Below are 22,563 nucleotides of genomic sequence, written 5' to 3' on the forward strand. Positions count from 1 at the left end.
GCTTTCGAATATCGAAAATAATCATTCTGCCATGAAATAGAAAATTTACTTCTTGGCGGCGGCTTTTTTAGCAGCTGGTTTCTTGGCAGCGGCGGCCTTTTTGGGTTTGGCTGCTGCTACTGTTTTTGCCTTGGGTGCTTTTGGTTTTGTGGCGGAGGCCTTGGCCTTGGCGGCGGTTTTTGCTGGTTTAGCTTTAACTGTACCGGTCTTTTTGGCAGTTTTAGCCTTAGCCTTTTCGGTCTTCTTCTTTTCTGCTGTCTTCTTAGCGGCAGAAGGTTTCTTTGCAGCAGCCTTCTTTTCTCCACTGGCCTTTTTGGGTGCGGCAGCCTTCTTTTTCTTATCACCAGCTGGGGCCTTCTTCTTTTCGGCGCTCATTGCTTTAGACATTTTGAATGAACCAGATGCACCCTTACCTTTAGTTTGGATCAATTTTCCACTGGCAACAGCGCCCTTCAAATACTTCTTGATGAAGGGAGCCAATTTTTGGGCATCAACTTTGTAGGTGCTGGCCAAATATTTCTTGATGGCAGGCAATGACGAACCACCACGTTCTTTCAATGTTTTGATGGCAGCATCGACCATTTGTTGGGTTGGTGGATGAGATGGGGCAGCAGAGGGCTTCTTTGCCTTGGCAGCAGCTTTTTTAGGTGCCTTTTTCTCAACAGCGGCAACTGGAGATGCGGTGGCTTCAACTACGGCGGCGTCAGACATGTTTTTGTTTTTCACTTTGATTCACTTCAAGCACTAATATACACTAACACGCGTGTACGTTTATTATATATGATTTTTACCGTTCAACCTAGCTATTCTTGGGTACATCGGAATTATGAGAAGTACATAGTAGTCAGCTACGAAATTTTGTGAATTCTTGTGTGGAAGAGAATAAATTTTTTCACAAAAGTTTTGATAGAATAATTAAATTTATGATGACATAGTAAATATATTTAATTGGAATTTATCACATTTCTCTAGTAGAGATATCCACCTTAATGACAAAAAGGATTTCAATTAATAATATTGAAGGGCTAGAGTATTATAATCTTTTGAGTTGAAAGTTTATAAAAGTGTCATCATAAATTTCCAACTAAATTATATAAATTTTACTATTTTTATTGAAAATTGTATAAAATAAAAAAATTATAGGGAATCTTGATATGTTTTCTTTAAAAAAATACGAAAAAATTATACATTTTGCATAGTTTTCATGGTAAAATATTCAATTATATTATGTCGTCTATGACAGTGGAATTCATCATATTGGGATATTTTCCATGAATAAAAGTTTTTCTGCAAATTAATTTGAAAGCTCAAAAGTAAAAATGTTTTAGGAAATTTTCATTCAAAAATATAATAGAAATCACAAATTTCTACTAAAATATAACATTATTAATAAAAAGTGTCAAATTGTAACCAAAAGTTAAAATAATCGTGAAGGTGTGGTATATCATGTACAGCGATGTTAACAATGTTGAATATAGTTGAAACCATAAAATTAAAATATTTGCAAAAGAAATGAAATGTATATATGAAAAATATTAAAACATCGTAGAAAAAATACATGTCGGATTATAATACCATTTTAACAAAATTTTAAATCGAAATACTATGAATAAAAATTTGCCATAGCTGATATACCACCTCTAGCCAAATTTTAAGAAGTAAAGTAATTGGGTATTTTTGATATAAAATTTCGCAAAAAAAACTAAAAGAATTATAACAACAGATGGAATAAATTTAAGTCTAACGACTTTAGGAAATATATAAACAACAAACACCCTAGAAAATTCAAAAATAATCTCCGATTTAGATTAGGGTTAGAAAATATTTCATAAAATGTTTGCCGCATTGAATGTAGCATTAGATGAAAATAAGAAACAAATCATCCTACTTATATATTTTCTTCTTTTGAAAAAATAAATTAATAGAAAATAAATTGTGAATGAGTACGAAAAAATGTAAAACCATTGGAAAGCAAAATTTACATCATATAACAACATTCCCTTCATATCCAACCTAATACAAAAAAAAAACACAAATGCAATATAGTTTATTGATATCAAATAATAAAGAATAAATTCTTGTCAACTGTAAAGTATTGAAAAAAAATTTTCTCTTTTTATAAAAATATTGTGGTCCTGAAAAGGACCGATTGTTTTTGTAAAAAAAGTTGGCTTTTAATATGTCAAAAATTTAAGCACGTTCTCCACGAATACGTCTGGCCAATTGGATATCCTTAGGCATGATGGTGACACGCTTAGCATGGATAGCGCACAAGTTGGTATCTTCGAATAGACCAACCAAGTAGGCTTCGCTAGCTTCTTGCAAGGCCATGACAGCAGAACTCTGGAAACGCAAGTCAGTTTTGAAATCTTGGGCAATTTCACGAACCAAACGTTGGAAAGGCAATTTGCGGATCAACAATTCTGTGCTCTTTTGGTAACGACGGATTTCACGCAAAGCAACGGTACCAGGGCGGAAACGATGGGGTTTCTTGACACCGCCAGTGGCTGGGGCACTCTTACGAGCAGCTTTAGTAGCCAATTGCTTACGAGGGGCTTTGCCACCGGTAGATTTACGGGCAGTTTGCTTGGTACGAGCCATTTTTCACTTTATATTTTTTTTTTCACTTCACGATATGAACACAAACACTGTCAAAAAGGTATTACTTGTGTGCCGAGCATGAACGCCATATTTATAGAAAAATTGAGCGCGCAAACTGTTAGTTAAGGGTGTGTGTAGTGAAAGATTGAAATATTGTATCTTACAGCTGCCTGTATATACACGAAGTATACACGAACGAACCCGAGGGTAGATCGTGTTATTAATATTAGTAAGCATTTCAAGGAATTTTTGTATAAATAGAAGCGCATAGGCTGCGGAACAGTATTAGTTCTTGTACAACGTTTGTGAAGTGAATTTAAAAAAAAGTGAAAAATGACTGGTCGTGGTAAAGGTGGCAAAGGCTTGGGAAAAGGTGGCGCTAAACGTCATCGTAAAGTGTTGCGTGATAACATCCAAGGTATTACCAAGCCTGCAATCAGACGTTTGGCTCGTCGTGGCGGTGTAAAACGTATCTCTGGATTGATATACGAAGAAACCCGTGGTGTCCTCAAGGTGTTTTTGGAAAACGTTATTCGTGATGCTGTCACCTACACCGAACATGCTAAGCGTAAAACCGTCACCGCTATGGATGTCGTCTACGCTTTGAAGAGACAAGGCCGCACTTTGTACGGTTTCGGCGGTTAAACATTTTCTTGACGCTATTTGGAGAATATTTAAATACTTTAATACAAAAACAATCGGTCCTTTTCAGGACCACAAAATATATTTACAAAAGAGATCATCTTGTTACAAATTTATTTAATTATTTTAATAATAAAATTTTAAATTTACTTGGTTTAAATAAAATTACAAACATTTGGTTTGCCGTCGGCAAAACATTGTTACTAACCCAATGAAACAATTATGTATGGACTTACCAAAGGCGACTAATATGCTATTTTTCTGCCGTCGGCACTTGAAAAACATGACATACACTACAAAATAAAAACTCTACGAATGTAATACATACGAAACATATATGCAATTCTCTATATGTCATTTCTCGTCCCATTCCCCAAAGAAAATGATTCTATGATTCTCTTACTCTCTTTTTGCAGAAATCAAAGAAAATGATTCTATGTTGCACTGTACTCGATCCTAGTCTCATTTGTTCTTTTGCGTGACGCTCTTACTCTCTTTTTGCAGAAATCAGTTATGTATGTATTGATACAAACAGCTTTCTCTGTCATCAACTATTTGCAACTTCCCGCTAGAAGTTACGAACACTTACGATCCTACTAGACTTCGGCTTTGCCAAAGCATACAAAAGATACATATGTAGTAAATAATCAGAGCTGATACAGATGAAAATAAAATTTGTTGTTTTTCGATATTAGGAATAAATGGCATTAGATAGGAACAAAATGAAAAAATGAAGTGACGAAATTTTTCGATGCCATAACTAAACTAAATATATGTATATATATCTTCATATAAATTTTTTATAGTAAATTTTATTGTTACAGAAAAAAGTATGTATGAAATTATATTATTTGAAAATATTTTTTCTCTTTTTAAAAATGTTTTGTCGTCCTGAAAAGGACGGATTGTTGTTTGATAGAGATACGATGGTCTGTATTTACATTTTCTTGTAGATAATTTAAGCCTTCTTTTCGGTCTTCTTGGGCAAGAGAACAGCTTGGATGTTTGGCAATACACCACCTTGAGCAATGGTGACACCGGACAACAATTTGTTCAATTCTTCGTCATTACGGATAGCCAATTGCAAGTGACGAGGGATAATTCTTGTCTTTTTGTTGTCACGAGCAGCGTTACCAGCCAATTCAAGAACTTCAGCGGCCAAGTATTCCATCACAGCAGCCAAGTAAACTGGAGCTCCAGCACCAACACGCTCAGCATAGTTGCCTTTGCGCAAAAGACGATGAATACGACCGACGGGGAATTGAAGCCCAGCACGATTGGAACGAGACTTTGCCTTTCCCTTAACTTTGCCACCTTTACCGCGTCCAGACATGTTTCAATTTTTTTTTCTTTTTCACTTCACTTCACAAAACACTAATGATAGCGTTTAACTAGTTGTCAGTTCTTTATATACTTTTCGTTCGAGCTATTTAATACATTTGGGGGTTGTTTTGCTGCTCGTTTTCCGCTACCTGAATATCTTGTGCACGAAATGGTACAAATGTGTGCTCACTGCTGCGCACACACAAATTTCTCTAAGCAGTGTTAAAGTGTTTGTGTGAAAAATAATAACTAGTGAAAATGCCTCCAAAAGCCAGTGGTAAAGCAGCAAAGAAGGCCGGCAAAGCCCAAAAGAACATCACAAAGGGTGACAAGACCAAGAGACGCACCAAGCGTAAGGAGAGTTATGCCATCTACATTTACAAAGTGTTGAAGCAAGTACATCCCGATACTGGTATCTCTTCAAAGGCAATGAGCATCATGAACAGTTTCGTTAATGATATCTTCGAACGTATTGCCGCCGAAGCCTCTCGTTTGGCTCACTACAACAAGCGTTCCACCATCACCAGTCGGGAAATCCAAACTGCCGTTCGTCTATTATTGCCCGGTGAATTGGCTAAGCACGCTGTCAGTGAAGGTACCAAAGCCGTTACTAAGTACACCAGCTCCAAGTAAATGGCTTTATATTTCGTCGAAAATTTATTTCCTCCACCATCAAAGGCCCTTTTCAGGGCCACAAAAATCATTAAAAAAGAGATTTTCTTTGTTGATCAACTAAAGACAAAATATCTTTATTTTATTTCAATAAAAAAAAAATACATCTTCCATCGAATAATAAGAAATAATTGATTTTTCAACTAAGAAAAATTCAATGTTGTAATCTTCATTTTATTAAAATTCTATTATGGCATTTCATTACTATGTCTAACTTCTATTAAAATTCTAATTTGGCATTTCATTACTGTTTCTTCAATATTTCTTCTTTTTATTTTTCTTCATTATAATAACGTCGCTATAATATTTTTCTCAGAGTAAAAGACTTTATTACATTGATCGTATGCATTACTGTAAATGGCGTAGTTAAAGGATGTGTGTGTGTGTGAGAGAGAGTTTTGATGATGACTCTATGCGTAGGTACATGAAACCTTTTTTTCTAGAATTCTAATTGCTGTGGTTTATTACCACATCCCAATAGGCTAATCCAGTTTTGGAAAAATTCCCATAAAACATGTGATTATAAATTTCAATTTTACCGTGAAAAATAGATTAAGTACAATGTATATTTATTTAAATAAAAATTAGGTAACAAAACAAAATTGTTTGCATAAAATTTGTTCTCTTTTTCAAAGATATTTTGTAGCCCTGAAAAGGGCTGTTAGATAAACTGCTTTCGAATATCGAAAATAATCATTCTGCCATGAAATAGAAAATTTACTTCTTGGCGGCGGCTTTTTTAGCAGCTGGTTTCTTGGCAGCGGCGGCCTTTTTGGGTTTGGCTGCTGCTACTGTTTTTGCCTTGGGTGCTTTTGGTTTTGTGGCGGAGGCCTTGGCCTTGGCGGCGGTTTTTGCTGGTTTAGCTTTAACTGTACCGGTCTTTTTGGCAGTTTTAGCCTTAGCCTTTTCGGTCTTCTTCTTTTCTGCTGTCTTCTTAGCGGCAGAAGGTTTCTTTGCAGCAGCCTTCTTTTCTCCACTGGCCTTTTTGGGTGCGGCAGCCTTCTTTTTCTTATCACCAGCTGGGGCCTTCTTCTTTTCGGCGCTCATTGCTTTAGACATTTTGAATGAACCAGATGCACCCTTACCTTTAGTTTGGATCAATTTTCCACTGGCAACAGCGCCCTTCAAATACTTCTTGATGAAGGGAGCCAATTTTTGGGCATCAACTTTGTAGGTGCTGGCCAAATATTTCTTGATGGCAGGCAATGACGAACCACCACGTTCTTTCAATGTTTTGATGGCAGCATCGACCATTTGTTGGGTTGGTGGATGAGATGGGGCAGCAGAGGGCTTCTTTGCCTTGGCAGCAGCTTTTTTAGGTGCCTTTTTCTCAACAGCGGCAACTGGAGATGCGGTGGCTTCAACTACGGCGGCGTCAGACATGTTTTTGTTTTTCACTTTGATTCACTTCAAGCACTAATATACACTAACACGCGTGTACGTTTATTATATATGATTTTTACCGTTCAACCTAGCTATTCTTGGGTACATCGGAATTATGAGAAGTACATAGTAGTCAGCTACGAAATTTTGTGAATTCTTGTGTGGAAGAGAATAAATTTTTTCACAAAAGTTTTGATAGAATAATTAAATTTATGATGACATAGTAAATATATTTAATTGGAATTTATCACATTTCTCTAGTAGAGATATCCACCTTAATGACAAAAAGGATTTCAATTAATAATATTGAAGGGCTAGAGTATTATAATCTTTTGAGTTGAAAGTTTATAAAAGTGTCATCATAAATTTCCAACTAAATTATATAAATTTTACTATTTTTATTGAAAATTGTATAAAATAAAAAAATTATAGGGAATCTTGATATGTTTTCTTTAAAAAAATACGAAAAAATTATACATTTTGCATAGTTTTCATGGTAAAATATTCAATTATATTATGTCGTCTATGACAGTGGAATTCATCATATTGGGATATTTTCCATGAATAAAAGTTTTTCTGCAAATTAATTTGAAAGCTCAAAAGTAAAAATGTTTTAGGAAATTTTCATTCAAAAATATAATAGAAATCACAAATTTCTACTAAAATATAACATTATTAATAAAAAGTGTCAAATTGTAACCAAAAGTTAAAATAATCGTGAAGGTGTGGTATATCATGTACAGCGATGTTAACAATGTTGAATATAGTTGAAACCATAAAATTAAAATATTTGCAAAAGAAATGAAATGTATATATGAAAAATATTAAAACATCGTAGAAAAAATACATGTCGGATTATAATACCATTTTAACAAAATTTTAAATCGAAATACTATGAATAAAAATTTGCCATAGCTGATATACCACCTCTAGCCAAATTTTAAGAAGTAAAGTAATTGGGTATTTTTGATATAAAATTTCGCAAAAAAAACTAAAAGAATTATAACAACAGATGGAATAAATTTAAGTCTAACGACTTTAGGAAATATATAAACAACAAACACCCTAGAAAATTCAAAAATAATCTCCGATTTAGATTAGGGTTAGAAAATATTTCATAAAATGTTTGCCGCATTGAATGTAGCATTAGATGAAAATAAGAAACAAATCATCCTACTTATATATTTTCTTCTTTTGAAAAAATAAATTAATAGAAAATAAATTGTGAATGAGTACGAAAAAATGTAAAACCATTGGAAAGCAAAATTTACATCATATAACAACATTCCCTTCATATCCAACCTAATACAAAAAAAAAACACAAATGCAATATAGTTTATTGATATCAAATAATAAAGAATAAATTCTTGTCAACTGTAAAGTATTGAAAAAAAATTTTCTCTTTTTATAAAAATATTGTGGTCCTGAAAAGGACCGATTGTTTTTGTAAAAAAAGTTGGCTTTTAATATGTCAAAAATTTAAGCACGTTCTCCACGAATACGTCTGGCCAATTGGATATCCTTAGGCATGATGGTGACACGCTTAGCATGGATAGCGCACAAGTTGGTATCTTCGAATAGACCAACCAAGTAGGCTTCGCTAGCTTCTTGCAAGGCCATGACAGCAGAACTCTGGAAACGCAAGTCAGTTTTGAAATCTTGGGCAATTTCACGAACCAAACGTTGGAAAGGCAATTTGCGGATCAACAATTCTGTGCTCTTTTGGTAACGACGGATTTCACGCAAAGCAACGGTACCAGGGCGGAAACGATGGGGTTTCTTGACACCGCCAGTGGCTGGGGCACTCTTACGAGCAGCTTTAGTAGCCAATTGCTTACGAGGGGCTTTGCCACCGGTAGATTTACGGGCAGTTTGCTTGGTACGAGCCATTTTTCACTTTATATTTTTTTTTTCACTTCACGATATGAACACAAACACTGTCAAAAAGGTATTACTTGTGTGCCGAGCATGAACGCCATATTTATAGAAAAATTGAGCGCGCAAACTGTTAGTTAAGGGTGTGTGTAGTGAAAGATTGAAATATTGTATCTTACAGCTGCCTGTATATACACGAAGTATACACGAACGAACCCGAGGGTAGATCGTGTTATTAATATTAGTAAGCATTTCAAGGAATTTTTGTATAAATAGAAGCGCATAGGCTGCGGAACAGTATTAGTTCTTGTACAACGTTTGTGAAGTGAATTTAAAAAAAAGTGAAAAATGACTGGTCGTGGTAAAGGTGGCAAAGGCTTGGGAAAAGGTGGCGCTAAACGTCATCGTAAAGTGTTGCGTGATAACATCCAAGGTATTACCAAGCCTGCAATCAGACGTTTGGCTCGTCGTGGCGGTGTAAAACGTATCTCTGGATTGATATACGAAGAAACCCGTGGTGTCCTCAAGGTGTTTTTGGAAAACGTTATTCGTGATGCTGTCACCTACACCGAACATGCTAAGCGTAAAACCGTCACCGCTATGGATGTCGTCTACGCTTTGAAGAGACAAGGCCGCACTTTGTACGGTTTCGGCGGTTAAACATTTTCTTGACGCTATTTGGAGAATATTTAAATACTTTAATACAAAAACAATCGGTCCTTTTCAGGACCACAAAATATATTTACAAAAGAGATCATCTTGTTACAAATTTATTTAATTATTTTAATAATAAAATTTTAAATTTACTTGGTTTAAATAAAATTACAAACATTTGGTTTGCCGTCGGCAAAACATTGTTACTAACCCAATGAAACAATTATGTATGGACTTACCAAAGGCGACTAATATGCTATTTTTCTGCCGTCGGCACTTGAAAAACATGACATACACTACAAAATAAAAACTCTACGAATGTAATACATACGAAACATATATGCAATTCTCTATATGTCATTTCTCGTCCCATTCCCCAAAGAAAATGATTCTATGATTCTCTTACTCTCTTTTTGCAGAAATCAAAGAAAATGATTCTATGTTGCACTGTACTCGATCCTAGTCTCATTTGTTCTTTTGCGTGACGCTCTTACTCTCTTTTTGCAGAAATCAGTTATGTATGTATTGATACAAACAGCTTTCTCTGTCATCAACTATTTGCAACTTCCCGCTAGAAGTTACGAACACTTACGATCCTACTAGACTTCGGCTTTGCCAAAGCATACAAAAGATACATATGTAGTAAATAATCAGAGCTGATACAGATGAAAATAAAATTTGTTGTTTTTCGATATTAGGAATAAATGGCATTAGATAGGAACAAAATGAAAAAATGAAGTGACGAAATTTTTCGATGCCATAACTAAACTAAATATATGTATATATATCTTCATATAAATTTTTTATAGTAAATTTTATTGTTACAGAAAAAAGTATGTATGAAATTATATTATTTGAAAATATTTTTTCTCTTTTTAAAAATGTTTTGTCGTCCTGAAAAGGACGGATTGTTGTTTGATAGAGATACGATGGTCTGTATTTACATTTTCTTGTAGATAATTTAAGCCTTCTTTTCGGTCTTCTTGGGCAAGAGAACAGCTTGGATGTTTGGCAATACACCACCTTGAGCAATGGTGACACCGGACAACAATTTGTTCAATTCTTCGTCATTACGGATAGCCAATTGCAAGTGACGAGGGATAATTCTTGTCTTTTTGTTGTCACGAGCAGCGTTACCAGCCAATTCAAGAACTTCAGCGGCCAAGTATTCCATCACAGCAGCCAAGTAAACTGGAGCTCCAGCACCAACACGCTCAGCATAGTTGCCTTTGCGCAAAAGACGATGAATACGACCGACGGGGAATTGAAGCCCAGCACGATTGGAACGAGACTTTGCCTTTCCCTTAACTTTGCCACCTTTACCGCGTCCAGACATGTTTCAATTTTTTTTTCTTTTTCACTTCACTTCACAAAACACTAATGATAGCGTTTAACTAGTTGTCAGTTCTTTATATACTTTTCGTTCGAGCTATTTAATACATTTGGGGGTTGTTTTGCTGCTCGTTTTCCGCTACCTGAATATCTTGTGCACGAAATGGTACAAATGTGTGCTCACTGCTGCGCACACACAAATTTCTCTAAGCAGTGTTAAAGTGTTTGTGTGAAAAATAATAACTAGTGAAAATGCCTCCAAAAGCCAGTGGTAAAGCAGCAAAGAAGGCCGGCAAAGCCCAAAAGAACATCACAAAGGGTGACAAGACCAAGAGACGCACCAAGCGTAAGGAGAGTTATGCCATCTACATTTACAAAGTGTTGAAGCAAGTACATCCCGATACTGGTATCTCTTCAAAGGCAATGAGCATCATGAACAGTTTCGTTAATGATATCTTCGAACGTATTGCCGCCGAAGCCTCTCGTTTGGCTCACTACAACAAGCGTTCCACCATCACCAGTCGGGAAATCCAAACTGCCGTTCGTCTATTATTGCCCGGTGAATTGGCTAAGCACGCTGTCAGTGAAGGTACCAAAGCCGTTACTAAGTACACCAGCTCCAAGTAAATGGCTTTATATTTCGTCGAAAATTTATTTCCTCCACCATCAAAGGCCCTTTTCAGGGCCACAAAAATCATTAAAAAAGAGATTTTCTTTGTTGATCAACTAAAGACAAAATATCTTTATTTTATTTCAATAAAAAAAAAATACATCTTCCATCGAATAATAAGAAATAATTGATTTTTCAACTAAGAAAAATTCAATGTTGTAATCTTCATTTTATTAAAATTCTATTATGGCATTTCATTACTATGTCTAACTTCTATTAAAATTCTAATTTGGCATTTCATTACTGTTTCTTCAATATTTCTTCTTTTTATTTTTCTTCATTATAATAACGTCGCTATAATATTTTTCTCAGAGTAAAAGACTTTATTACATTGATCGTATGCATTACTGTAAATGGCGTAGTTAAAGGATGTGTGTGTGTGTGAGAGAGAGTTTTGATGATGACTCTATGCGTAGGTACATGAAACCTTTTTTTCTAGAATTCTAATTGCTGTGGTTTATTACCACATCCCAATAGGCTAATCCAGTTTTGGAAAAATTCCCATAAAACATGTGATTATAAATTTCAATTTTACCGTGAAAAATAGATTAAGTACAATGTATATTTATTTAAATAAAAATTAGGTAACAAAACAAAATTGTTTGCATAAAATTTGTTCTCTTTTTCAAAGATATTTTGTAGCCCTGAAAAGGGCTGTTAGATAAACTGCTTTCGAATATCGAAAATAATCATTCTGCCATGAAATAGAAAATTTACTTCTTGGCGGCGGCTTTTTTAGCAGCTGGTTTCTTGGCAGCGGCGGCCTTTTTGGGTTTGGCTGCTGCTACTGTTTTTGCCTTGGGTGCTTTTGGTTTTGTGGCGGAGGCCTTGGCCTTGGCGGCGGTTTTTGCTGGTTTAGCTTTAACTGTACCGGTCTTTTTGGCAGTTTTAGCCTTAGCCTTTTCGGTCTTCTTCTTTTCTGCTGTCTTCTTAGCGGCAGAAGGTTTCTTTGCAGCAGCCTTCTTTTCTCCACTGGCCTTTTTGGGTGCGGCAGCCTTCTTTTTCTTATCACCAGCTGGGGCCTTCTTCTTTTCGGCGCTCATTGCTTTAGACATTTTGAATGAACCAGATGCACCCTTACCTTTAGTTTGGATCAATTTTCCACTGGCAACAGCGCCCTTCAAATACTTCTTGATGAAGGGAGCCAATTTTTGGGCATCAACTTTGTAGGTGCTGGCCAAATATTTCTTGATGGCAGGCAATGACGAACCACCACGTTCTTTCAATGTTTTGATGGCAGCATCGACCATTTGTTGGGTTGGTGGATGAGATGGGGCAGCAGAGGGCTTCTTTGCCTTGGCAGCAGCTTTTTTAGGTGCCTTTTTCTCAACAGCGGCAACTGGAGATGCGGTGGCTTCAACTACGGCGGCGTCAGACATGTTTTTGTTTTTCACTTTGATTCACTTCAAGCACTAATATACACTAACACGCGTGTACGTTTATTATATATGATTTTTACCGTTCAACCTAGCTATTCTTGGGTACATCGGAATTATGAGAAGTACATAGTAGTCAGCTACGAAATTTTGTGAATTCTTGTGTGGAAGAGAATAAATTTTTTCACAAAAGTTTTGATAGAATAATTAAATTTATGATGACATAGTAAATATATTTAATTGGAATTTATCACATTTCTCTAGTAGAGATATCCACCTTAATGACAAAAAGGATTTCAATTAATAATATTGAAGGGCTAGAGTATTATAATCTTTTGAGTTGAAAGTTTATAAAAGTGTCATCATAAATTTCCAACTAAATTATATAAATTTTACTATTTTTATTGAAAATTGTATAAAATAAAAAAATTATAGGGAATCTTGATATGTTTTCTTTAAAAAAATACGAAAAAATTATACATTTTGCATAGTTTTCATGGTAAAATATTCAATTATATTATGTCGTCTATGACAGTGGAATTCATCATATTGGGATATTTTCCATGAATAAAAGTTTTTCTGCAAATTAATTTGAAAGCTCAAAAGTAAAAATGTTTTAGGAAATTTTCATTCAAAAATATAATAGAAATCACAAATTTCTACTAAAATATAACATTATTAATAAAAAGTGTCAAATTGTAACCAAAAGTTAAAATAATCGTGAAGGTGTGGTATATCATGTACAGCGATGTTAACAATGTTGAATATAGTTGAAACCATAAAATTAAAATATTTGCAAAAGAAATGAAATGTATATATGAAAAATATTAAAACATCGTAGAAAAAATACATGTCGGATTATAATACCATTTTAACAAAATTTTAAATCGAAATACTATGAATAAAAATTTGCCATAGCTGATATACCACCTCTAGCCAAATTTTAAGAAGTAAAGTAATTGGGTATTTTTGATATAAAATTTCGCAAAAAAAACTAAAAGAATTATAACAACAGATGGAATAAATTTAAGTCTAACGACTTTAGGAAATATATAAACAACAAACACCCTAGAAAATTCAAAAATAATCTCCGATTTAGATTAGGGTTAGAAAATATTTCATAAAATGTTTGCCGCATTGAATGTAGCATTAGATGAAAATAAGAAACAAATCATCCTACTTATATATTTTCTTCTTTTGAAAAAATAAATTAATAGAAAATAAATTGTGAATGAGTACGAAAAAATGTAAAACCATTGGAAAGCAAAATTTACATCATATAACAACATTCCCTTCATATCCAACCTAATACAAAAAAAAAACACAAATGCAATATAGTTTATTGATATCAAATAATAAAGAATAAATTCTTGTCAACTGTAAAGTATTGAAAAAAAATTTTCTCTTTTTATAAAAATATTGTGGTCCTGAAAAGGACCGATTGTTTTTGTAAAAAAAGTTGGCTTTTAATATGTCAAAAATTTAAGCACGTTCTCCACGAATACGTCTGGCCAATTGGATATCCTTAGGCATGATGGTGACACGCTTAGCATGGATAGCGCACAAGTTGGTATCTTCGAATAGACCAACCAAGTAGGCTTCGCTAGCTTCTTGCAAGGCCATGACAGCAGAACTCTGGAAACGCAAGTCAGTTTTGAAATCTTGGGCAATTTCACGAACCAAACGTTGGAAAGGCAATTTGCGGATCAACAATTCTGTGCTCTTTTGGTAACGACGGATTTCACGCAAAGCAACGGTACCAGGGCGGAAACGATGGGGTTTCTTGACACCGCCAGTGGCTGGGGCACTCTTACGAGCAGCTTTAGTAGCCAATTGCTTACGAGGGGCTTTGCCACCGGTAGATTTACGGGCAGTTTGCTTGGTACGAGCCATTTTTCACTTTATATTTTTTTTTTCACTTCACGATATGAACACAAACACTGTCAAAAAGGTATTACTTGTGTGCCGAGCATGAACGCCATATTTATAGAAAAATTGAGCGCGCAAACTGTTAGTTAAGGGTGTGTGTAGTGAAAGATTGAAATATTGTATCTTACAGCTGCCTGTATATACACGAAGTATACACGAACGAACCCGAGGGTAGATCGTGTTATTAATATTAGTAAGCATTTCAAGGAATTTTTGTATAAATAGAAGCGCATAGGCTGCGGAACAGTATTAGTTCTTGTACAACGTTTGTGAAGTGAATTTAAAAAAAAGTGAAAAATGACTGGTCGTGGTAAAGGTGGCAAAGGCTTGGGAAAAGGTGGCGCTAAACGTCATCGTAAAGTGTTGCGTGATAACATCCAAGGTATTACCAAGCCTGCAATCAGACGTTTGGCTCGTCGTGGCGGTGTAAAACGTATCTCTGGATTGATATACGAAGAAACCCGTGGTGTCCTCAAGGTGTTTTTGGAAAACGTTATTCGTGATGCTGTCACCTACACCGAACATGCTAAGCGTAAAACCGTCACCGCTATGGATGTCGTCTACGCTTTGAAGAGACAAGGCCGCACTTTGTACGGTTTCGGCGGTTAAACATTTTCTTGACGCTATTTGGAGAATATTTAAATACTTTAATACAAAAACAATCGGTCCTTTTCAGGACCACAAAATATATTTACAAAAGAGATCATCTTGTTACAAATTTATTTAATTATTTTAATAATAAAATTTTAAATTTACTTGGTTTAAATAAAATTACAAACATTTGGTTTGCCGTCGGCAAAACATTGTTACTAACCCAATGAAACAATTATGTATGGACTTACCAAAGGCGACTAATATGCTATTTTTCTGCCGTCGGCACTTGAAAAACATGACATACACTACAAAATAAAAACTCTACGAATGTAATACATACGAAACATATATGCAATTCTCTATATGTCATTTCTCGTCCCATTCCCCAAAGAAAATGATTCTATGATTCTCTTACTCTCTTTTTGCAGAAATCAAAGAAAATGATTCTATGTTGCACTGTACTCGATCCTAGTCTCATTTGTTCTTTTGCGTGACGCTCTTACTCTCTTTTTGCAGAAATCAGTTATGTATGTATTGATACAAACAGCTTTCTCTGTCATCAACTATTTGCAACTTCCCGCTAGAAGTTACGAACACTTACGATCCTACTAGACTTCGGCTTTGCCAAAGCATACAAAAGATACATATGTAGTAAATAATCAGAGCTGATACAGATGAAAATAAAATTTGTTGTTTTTCGATATTAGGAATAAATGGCATTAGATAGGAACAAAATGAAAAAATGAAGTGACGAAATTTTTCGATGCCATAACTAAACTAAATATATGTATATATATCTTCATATAAATTTTTTATAGTAAATTTTATTGTTACAGAAAAAAGTATGTATGAAATTATATTATTTGAAAATATTTTTTCTCTTTTTAAAAATGTTTTGTCGTCCTGAAAAGGACGGATTGTTGTTTGATAGAGATACGATGGTCTGTATTTACATTTTCTTGTAGATAATTTAAGCCTTCTTTTCGGTCTTCTTGGGCAAGAGAACAGCTTGGATGTTTGGCAATACACCACCTTGAGCAATGGTGACACCGGACAACAATTTGTTCAATTCTTCGTCATTACGGATAGCCAATTGCAAGTGACGAGGGATAATTCTTGTCTTTTTGTTGTCACGAGCAGCGTTACCAGCCAATTCAAGAACTTCAGCGGCCAAGTATTCCATCACAGCAGCCAAGTAAACTGGAGCTCCAGCACCAACACGCTCAGCATAGTTGCCTTTGCGCAAAAGACGATGAATACGACCGACGGGGAATTGAAGCCCAGCACGATTGGAACGAGACTTTGCCTTTCCCTTAACTTTGCCACCTTTACCGCGTCCAGACATGTTTCAATTTTTTTTTCTTTTTCACTTCACTTCACAAAACACTAATGATAGCGTTTAACTAGTTGTCAGTTCTTTATATACTTTTCGTTCGAGCTATTTAATACATTTGGGGGTTGTTTTGCTGCTCGTTTTCCGCTACCTGAATATCTTGTGCACGAAATGGTACAAATGTGTGCTCACTGCTGCGCACACACAAATTTCTCTAAGCAGTGTTAAAGTGTTTGTGTGAAAAATAATAACTAGTGAAAATGCCTCCAAAAGCCAGTGGTAAAGCAGCAAAGAAGGCCGGCAAAGCCCAAAAGAACATCACAAAGGGTGACAAGACCAAGAGACGCACCAAGCGTAAGGAGAGTTATGCCATCTACATTTACAAAGTGTTGAAGCAAGTACATCCCGATACTGGTATCTCTTCAAAGGCAATGAGCATCATGAACAGTTTCGTTAATGATATCTTCGAACGTATTGCCGCCGAAGCCTCTCGTTTGGCTCACTACAACAAGCGTTCCACCATCACCAGTCGGGAAATCCAAACTGCCGTTCGTCTATTATTGCCCGGTGAATTGGCTAAGCACGCTGTCAGTGAAGGTACCAAAGCCGTTACTAAGTACACCAGCTCCAAGTAAATGGCTTTATATTTCGTCGAAAATTTATTTCCTCCACCATCAAAGGCCCTTTTCAGGGCCACAAAAATCATTAAAAAAGAGATTTTCTTTGTTGATCAACTAAAGACAAAATATCTTTATTTTATTTCAATAAAAAAAAAATACATCTTCCATCGAATAATAAGAAATAATTGATTTTTCAACTAAGAAAAATTCAATGTTGTAATCTTCATTTTATTAAAATTCTATTATGGCATTTCATTACTATGTCTAACTTCTATTAAAATTCTAATTTGGCATTTCATTACTGTTTCTTCAATATTTCTTCTTTTTATTTTTCTTCATTATAATAACGTCGCTATAATATTTTTCTCAGAGTAAAAGACTTTATTACATTGATCGTATGCATTACTGTAAATGGCGTAGTTAAAGGATGTGTGTGTGTGTGAGAGAGAGTTTTGATGATGACTCTATGCGTAGGTACATGAAACCTTTTTTTCTAGAATTCTAATTGCTGTGGTTTATTACCACATCCCAATAGGCTAATCCAGTTTTGGAAAAATTCCCATAAAACATGTGATTATAAATTTCAATTTTACCGTGAAAAATAGATTAAGTACAATGTATATTTATTTAAATAAAAATTAGGTAACAAAACAAAATTGTTTGCATAAAATTTGTTCTCTTTTTCAAAGATATTTTGTAGCCCTGAAAAGGGCTGTTAGATAAACTGCTTTCGAATATCGAAAATAATCATTCTGCCATGAAATAGAAAATTTACTTCTTGGCGGCGGCTTTTTTAGCAGCTGGTTTCTTGGCAGCGGCGGCCTTTTTGGGTTTGGCTGCTGCTACTGTTTTTGCCTTGGGTGCTTTTGGTTTTGTGGCGGAGGCCTTGGCCTTGGCGGCGGTTTTTGCTGGTTTAGCTTTAACTGTACCGGTCTTTTTGGCAGTTTTAGCCTTAGCCTTTTCGGTCTTCTTCTTTTCTGCTGTCTTCTTAGCGGCAGAAGGTTTCTTTGCAGCAGCCTTCTTTTCTCCACTGGCCTTTTTGGGTGCGGCAGCCTTCTTTTTCTTATCACCAGCTGGGGCCTTCTTCTTTTCGGCGCTCATTGCTTTAGACATTTTGAATGAACCAGATGCACCCTTACCTTTAGTTTGGATCAATTTTCCACTGGCAACAGCGCCCTTCAAATACTTCTTGATGAAGGGAGCCAATTTTTGGGCATCAACTTTGTAGGTGCTGGCCAAATATTTCTTGATGGCAGGCAATGACGAACCACCACGTTCTTTCAATGTTTTGATGGCAGCATCGACCATTTGTTGGGTTGGTGGATGAGATGGGGCAGCAGAGGGCTTCTTTGCCTTGGCAGCAGCTTTTTTAGGTGCCTTTTTCTCAACAGCGGCAACTGGAGATGCGGTGGCTTCAACTACGGCGGCGTCAGACATGTTTTTGTTTTTCACTTTGATTCACTTCAAGCACTAATATACACTAACACGCGTGTACGTTTATTATATATGATTTTTACCGTTCAACCTAGCTATTCTTGGGTACATCGGAATTATGAGAAGTACATAGTAGTCAGCTACGAAATTTTGTGAATTCTTGTGTGGAAGAGAATAAATTTTTTCACAAAAGTTTTGATAGAATAATTAAATTTATGATGACATAGTAAATATATTTAATTGGAATTTATCACATTTCTCTAGTAGAGATATCCACCTTAATGACAAAAAGGATTTCAATTAATAATATTGAAGGGCTAGAGTATTATAATCTTTTGAGTTGAAAGTTTATAAAAGTGTCATCATAAATTTCCAACTAAATTATATAAATTTTACTATTTTTATTGAAAATTGTATAAAATAAAAAAATTATAGGGAATCTTGATATGTTTTCTTTAAAAAAATACGAAAAAATTATACATTTTGCATAGTTTTCATGGTAAAATATTCAATTATATTATGTCGTCTATGACAGTGGAATTCATCATATTGGGATATTTTCCATGAATAAAAGTTTTTCTGCAAATTAATTTGAAAGCTCAAAAGTAAAAATGTTTTAGGAAATTTTCATTCAAAAATATAATAGAAATCACAAATTTCTACTAAAATATAACATTATTAATAAAAAGTGTCAAATTGTAACCAAAAGTTAAAATAATCGTGAAGGTGTGGTATATCATGTACAGCGATGTTAACAATGTTGAATATAGTTGAAACCATAAAATTAAAATATTTGCAAAAGAAATGAAATGTATATATGAAAAATATTAAAACATCGTAGAAAAAATACATGTCGGATTATAATACCATTTTAACAAAATTTTAAATCGAAATACTATGAATAAAAATTTGCCATAGCTGATATACCACCTCTAGCCAAATTTTAAGAAGTAAAGTAATTGGGTATTTTTGATATAAAATTTCGCAAAAAAAACTAAAAGAATTATAACAACAGATGGAATAAATTTAAGTCTAACGACTTTAGGAAATATATAAACAACAAACACCCTAGAAAATTCAAAAATAATCTCCGATTTAGATTAGGGTTAGAAAATATTTCATAAAATGTTTGCCGCATTGAATGTAGCATTAGATGAAAATAAGAAACAAATCATCCTACTTATATATTTTCTTCTTTTGAAAAAATAAATTAATAGAAAATAAATTGTGAATGAGTACGAAAAAATGTAAAACCATTGGAAAGCAAAATTTACATCATATAACAACATTCCCTTCATATCCAACCTAATACAAAAAAAAAACACAAATGCAATATAGTTTATTGATATCAAATAATAAAGAATAAATTCTTGTCAACTGTAAAGTATTGAAAAAAAATTTTCTCTTTTTATAAAAATATTGTGGTCCTGAAAAGGACCGATTGTTTTTGTAAAAAAAGTTGGCTTTTAATATGTCAAAAATTTAAGCACGTTCTCCACGAATACGTCTGGCCAATTGGATATCCTTAGGCATGATGGTGACACGCTTAGCATGGATAGCGCACAAGTTGGTATCTTCGAATAGACCAACCAAGTAGGCTTCGCTAGCTTCTTGCAAGGCCATGACAGCAGAACTCTGGAAACGCAAGTCAGTTTTGAAATCTTGGGCAATTTCACGAACCAAACGTTGGAAAGGCAATTTGCGGATCAACAATTCTGTGCTCTTTTGGTAACGACGGATTTCACGCAAAGCAACGGTACCAGGGCGGAAACGATGGGGTTTCTTGACACCGCCAGTGGCTGGGGCACTCTTACGAGCAGCTTTAGTAGCCAATTGCTTACGAGGGGCTTTGCCACCGGTAGATTTACGGGCAGTTTGCTTGGTACGAGCCATTTTTCACTTTATATTTTTTTTTTCACTTCACGATATGAACACAAACACTGTCAAAAAGGTATTACTTGTGTGCCGAGCATGAACGCCATATTTATAGAAAAATTGAGCGCGCAAACTGTTAGTTAAGGGTGTGTGTAGTGAAAGATTGAAATATTGTATCTTACAGCTGCCTGTATATACACGAAGTATACACGAACGAACCCGAGGGTAGATCGTGTTATTAATATTAGTAAGCATTTCAAGGAATTTTTGTATAAATAGAAGCGCATAGGCTGCGGAACAGTATTAGTTCTTGTACAACGTTTGTGAAGTGAATTTAAAAAAAAGTGAAAAATGACTGGTCGTGGTAAAGGTGGCAAAGGCTTGGGAAAAGGTGGCGCTAAACGTCATCGTAAAGTGTTGCGTGATAACATCCAAGGTATTACCAAGCCTGCAATCAGACGTTTGGCTCGTCGTGGCGGTGTAAAACGTATCTCTGGATTGATATACGAAGAAACCCGTGGTGTCCTCAAGGTGTTTTTGGAAAACGTTATTCGTGATGCTGTCACCTACACCGAACATGCTAAGCGTAAAACCGTCACCGCTATGGATGTCGTCTACGCTTTGAAGAGACAAGGCCGCACTTTGTACGGTTTCGGCGGTTAAACATTTTCTTGACGCTATTTGGAGAATATTTAAATACTTTAATACAAAAACAATCGGTCCTTTTCAGGACCACAAAATATATTTACAAAAGAGATCATCTTGTTACAAATTTATTTAATTATTTTAATAATAAAATTTTAAATTTACTTGGTTTAAATAAAATTACAAACATTTGGTTTGCCGTCGGCAAAACATTGTTACTAACCCAATGAAACAATTATGTATGGACTTACCAAAGGCGACTACTATGCTATTTTTCTGCCGTCGGCACTTGAAAAACATGACATACGCTACAAAAGAAAAACACTACGAATGTAATACATACGAAACATATATGCAATTCTCTATATGTCATTTCTCGTCCCATTCCCCAAAGAAAATGATTCTATGATTCTCTTACTCTCTTTTTGCAGAAATCAAAGAAAATGATTCTATGTTGCACTGTACTCGATCCTAGTGTCATTTATTTGTTCTTTTGCGTGACGTTCTTACTCTCTTTTTGCAGAAATCAGTTATGTATGTATTGATACAAACAGCTTTCTCTGTCATCAACTATTTGCAACTTCCCGCTAGAAGTTACGAACACTTACGATCCTACTAGACTTCGGCTTTGCCAAAGCATACAAAAGATACATATGTAGTAAATAATCAGAGTTGATACAGATGAAAATAAAAACACTTCGGCTCAGAAAACGAATGCTCTCTTAATGAAATTGGTGGGAATTTGTTGTTTTTCGATATTAGGAATAAATGACATTAGATAGGAACAAAATGAAAAAATGAAGTGACGAAATTTTTCGATGTCATAACAGATGAAAACTAAATATATGTATATATATCTTCATATAATTTTTTTATAGTAAATTTTATTGTTACTGAAAAAAAGTATGTATGAAATTATATTGTTTGAAAATATTTTTTCTCTTTTTAAAAATGTTTTGTCGTCCTGAAAAGGACGGATTGTTGTTTGATAGAGATACGATGGTCTGTATTTACATTTTCTTGTAGATAATTTAAGCCTTCTTTTCGGTCTTCTTGGGCAAGAGAACAGCTTGGATGTTTGGCAATACACCACCTTGAGCAATGGTGACACCGGACAACAATTTGTTCAATTCTTCGTCATTACGGATAGCCAATTGCAAGTGACGAGGGATAATTCTTGTCTTTTTGTTGTCACGAGCAGCGTTACCAGCCAATTCAAGAACTTCAGCGGCCAAGTATTCCATCACAGCAGCCAAGTAAACTGGAGCTCCAGCACCAACACGCTCAGCATAGTTGCCTTTGCGCAAAAGACGATGAATACGACCGACGGGGAATTGAAGCCCAGCACGATTGGAACGAGACTTTGCCTTTCCCTTAACTTTGCCACCTTTACCGCGTCCAGACATGTTTCAATTTTTTTTTCTTTTTCACTTCACTTCACAAAACACTAATGATAGCGTTTAACTAGTTGTCAGTTCTTTATATACTTTTCGTTCGAGCTATTTAATACATTTGAGGGTTGTTTTGCTGCACGAAGAGGCTACCTGAATATCTTGTCCACGAAATGGTACAAATGTGTGCTCATCGCTGCGCACACACAAAATT

General features: G+C 35.0%; 4 protein-coding genes across 4 annotated transcripts; all 4 read right to left on the minus strand.

Annotated features, from left to right (window-relative positions):
- Positions 1-2,190: 2,190 nt before the first annotated feature.
- LOC142242612 (histone H3) lies at positions 2,191-2,645 on the minus strand. Its single transcript, XM_075314179.1, has one exon. It carries the CDS (start codon positions 2,599-2,601, stop codon positions 2,191-2,193), a length of 411 nt encoding a protein of 136 aa, XP_075170294.1. The 5' UTR covers positions 2,602-2,645.
- A 5,455-nt stretch (positions 2,646-8,100) lies between these two features.
- On the minus strand, positions 8,101-8,555 carry LOC142242610 (histone H3). The gene has a single exon (XM_075314177.1). The coding sequence runs from the start codon at positions 8,509-8,511 to the stop codon at positions 8,101-8,103; it is 411 nt and encodes a 136-aa protein (XP_075170292.1). The 5' UTR covers positions 8,512-8,555.
- Positions 8,556-14,010: 5,455 nt separating this feature from the next.
- LOC142242609 (histone H3) lies at positions 14,011-14,465 on the minus strand. The gene has a single exon (XM_075314176.1). It carries the CDS (start codon positions 14,419-14,421, stop codon positions 14,011-14,013), a length of 411 nt encoding a protein of 136 aa, XP_075170291.1. The 5' UTR covers positions 14,422-14,465.
- A 5,455-nt stretch (positions 14,466-19,920) lies between these two features.
- LOC142242608 (histone H3) lies at positions 19,921-20,375 on the minus strand. The gene has a single exon (XM_075314174.1). It carries the CDS (start codon positions 20,329-20,331, stop codon positions 19,921-19,923), a length of 411 nt encoding a protein of 136 aa, XP_075170289.1. The 5' UTR covers positions 20,332-20,375.
- Between the last annotated feature and the right edge of the window lie 2,188 nt (positions 20,376-22,563).

Source organism: Haematobia irritans, unplaced genomic scaffold (assembly GCF_050003625.1).
Source record: "Haematobia irritans isolate KBUSLIRL unplaced genomic scaffold, ASM5000362v1 scaffold_6, whole genome shotgun sequence".
NCBI lineage: Eukaryota > Metazoa > Arthropoda > Insecta > Diptera > Muscidae > Haematobia > Haematobia irritans.

What these genes read in the sequence shown, in the direction of transcription:
- LOC142242610 (XM_075314177.1), bottom strand. Translation starts at nt 8,511, where the DNA reads ATGGCTCGTACCAAGCAAACTGCCCGTAAATCTACCGGTGGCAAAGCC.
- LOC142242608 (XM_075314174.1), bottom strand. Translation starts at nt 20,331, where the DNA reads ATGGCTCGTACCAAGCAAACTGCCCGTAAATCTACCGGTGGCAAAGCC.
- LOC142242609 (XM_075314176.1), bottom strand. Translation starts at nt 14,421, where the DNA reads ATGGCTCGTACCAAGCAAACTGCCCGTAAATCTACCGGTGGCAAAGCC.
- LOC142242612 (XM_075314179.1), bottom strand. Translation starts at nt 2,601, where the DNA reads ATGGCTCGTACCAAGCAAACTGCCCGTAAATCTACCGGTGGCAAAGCC.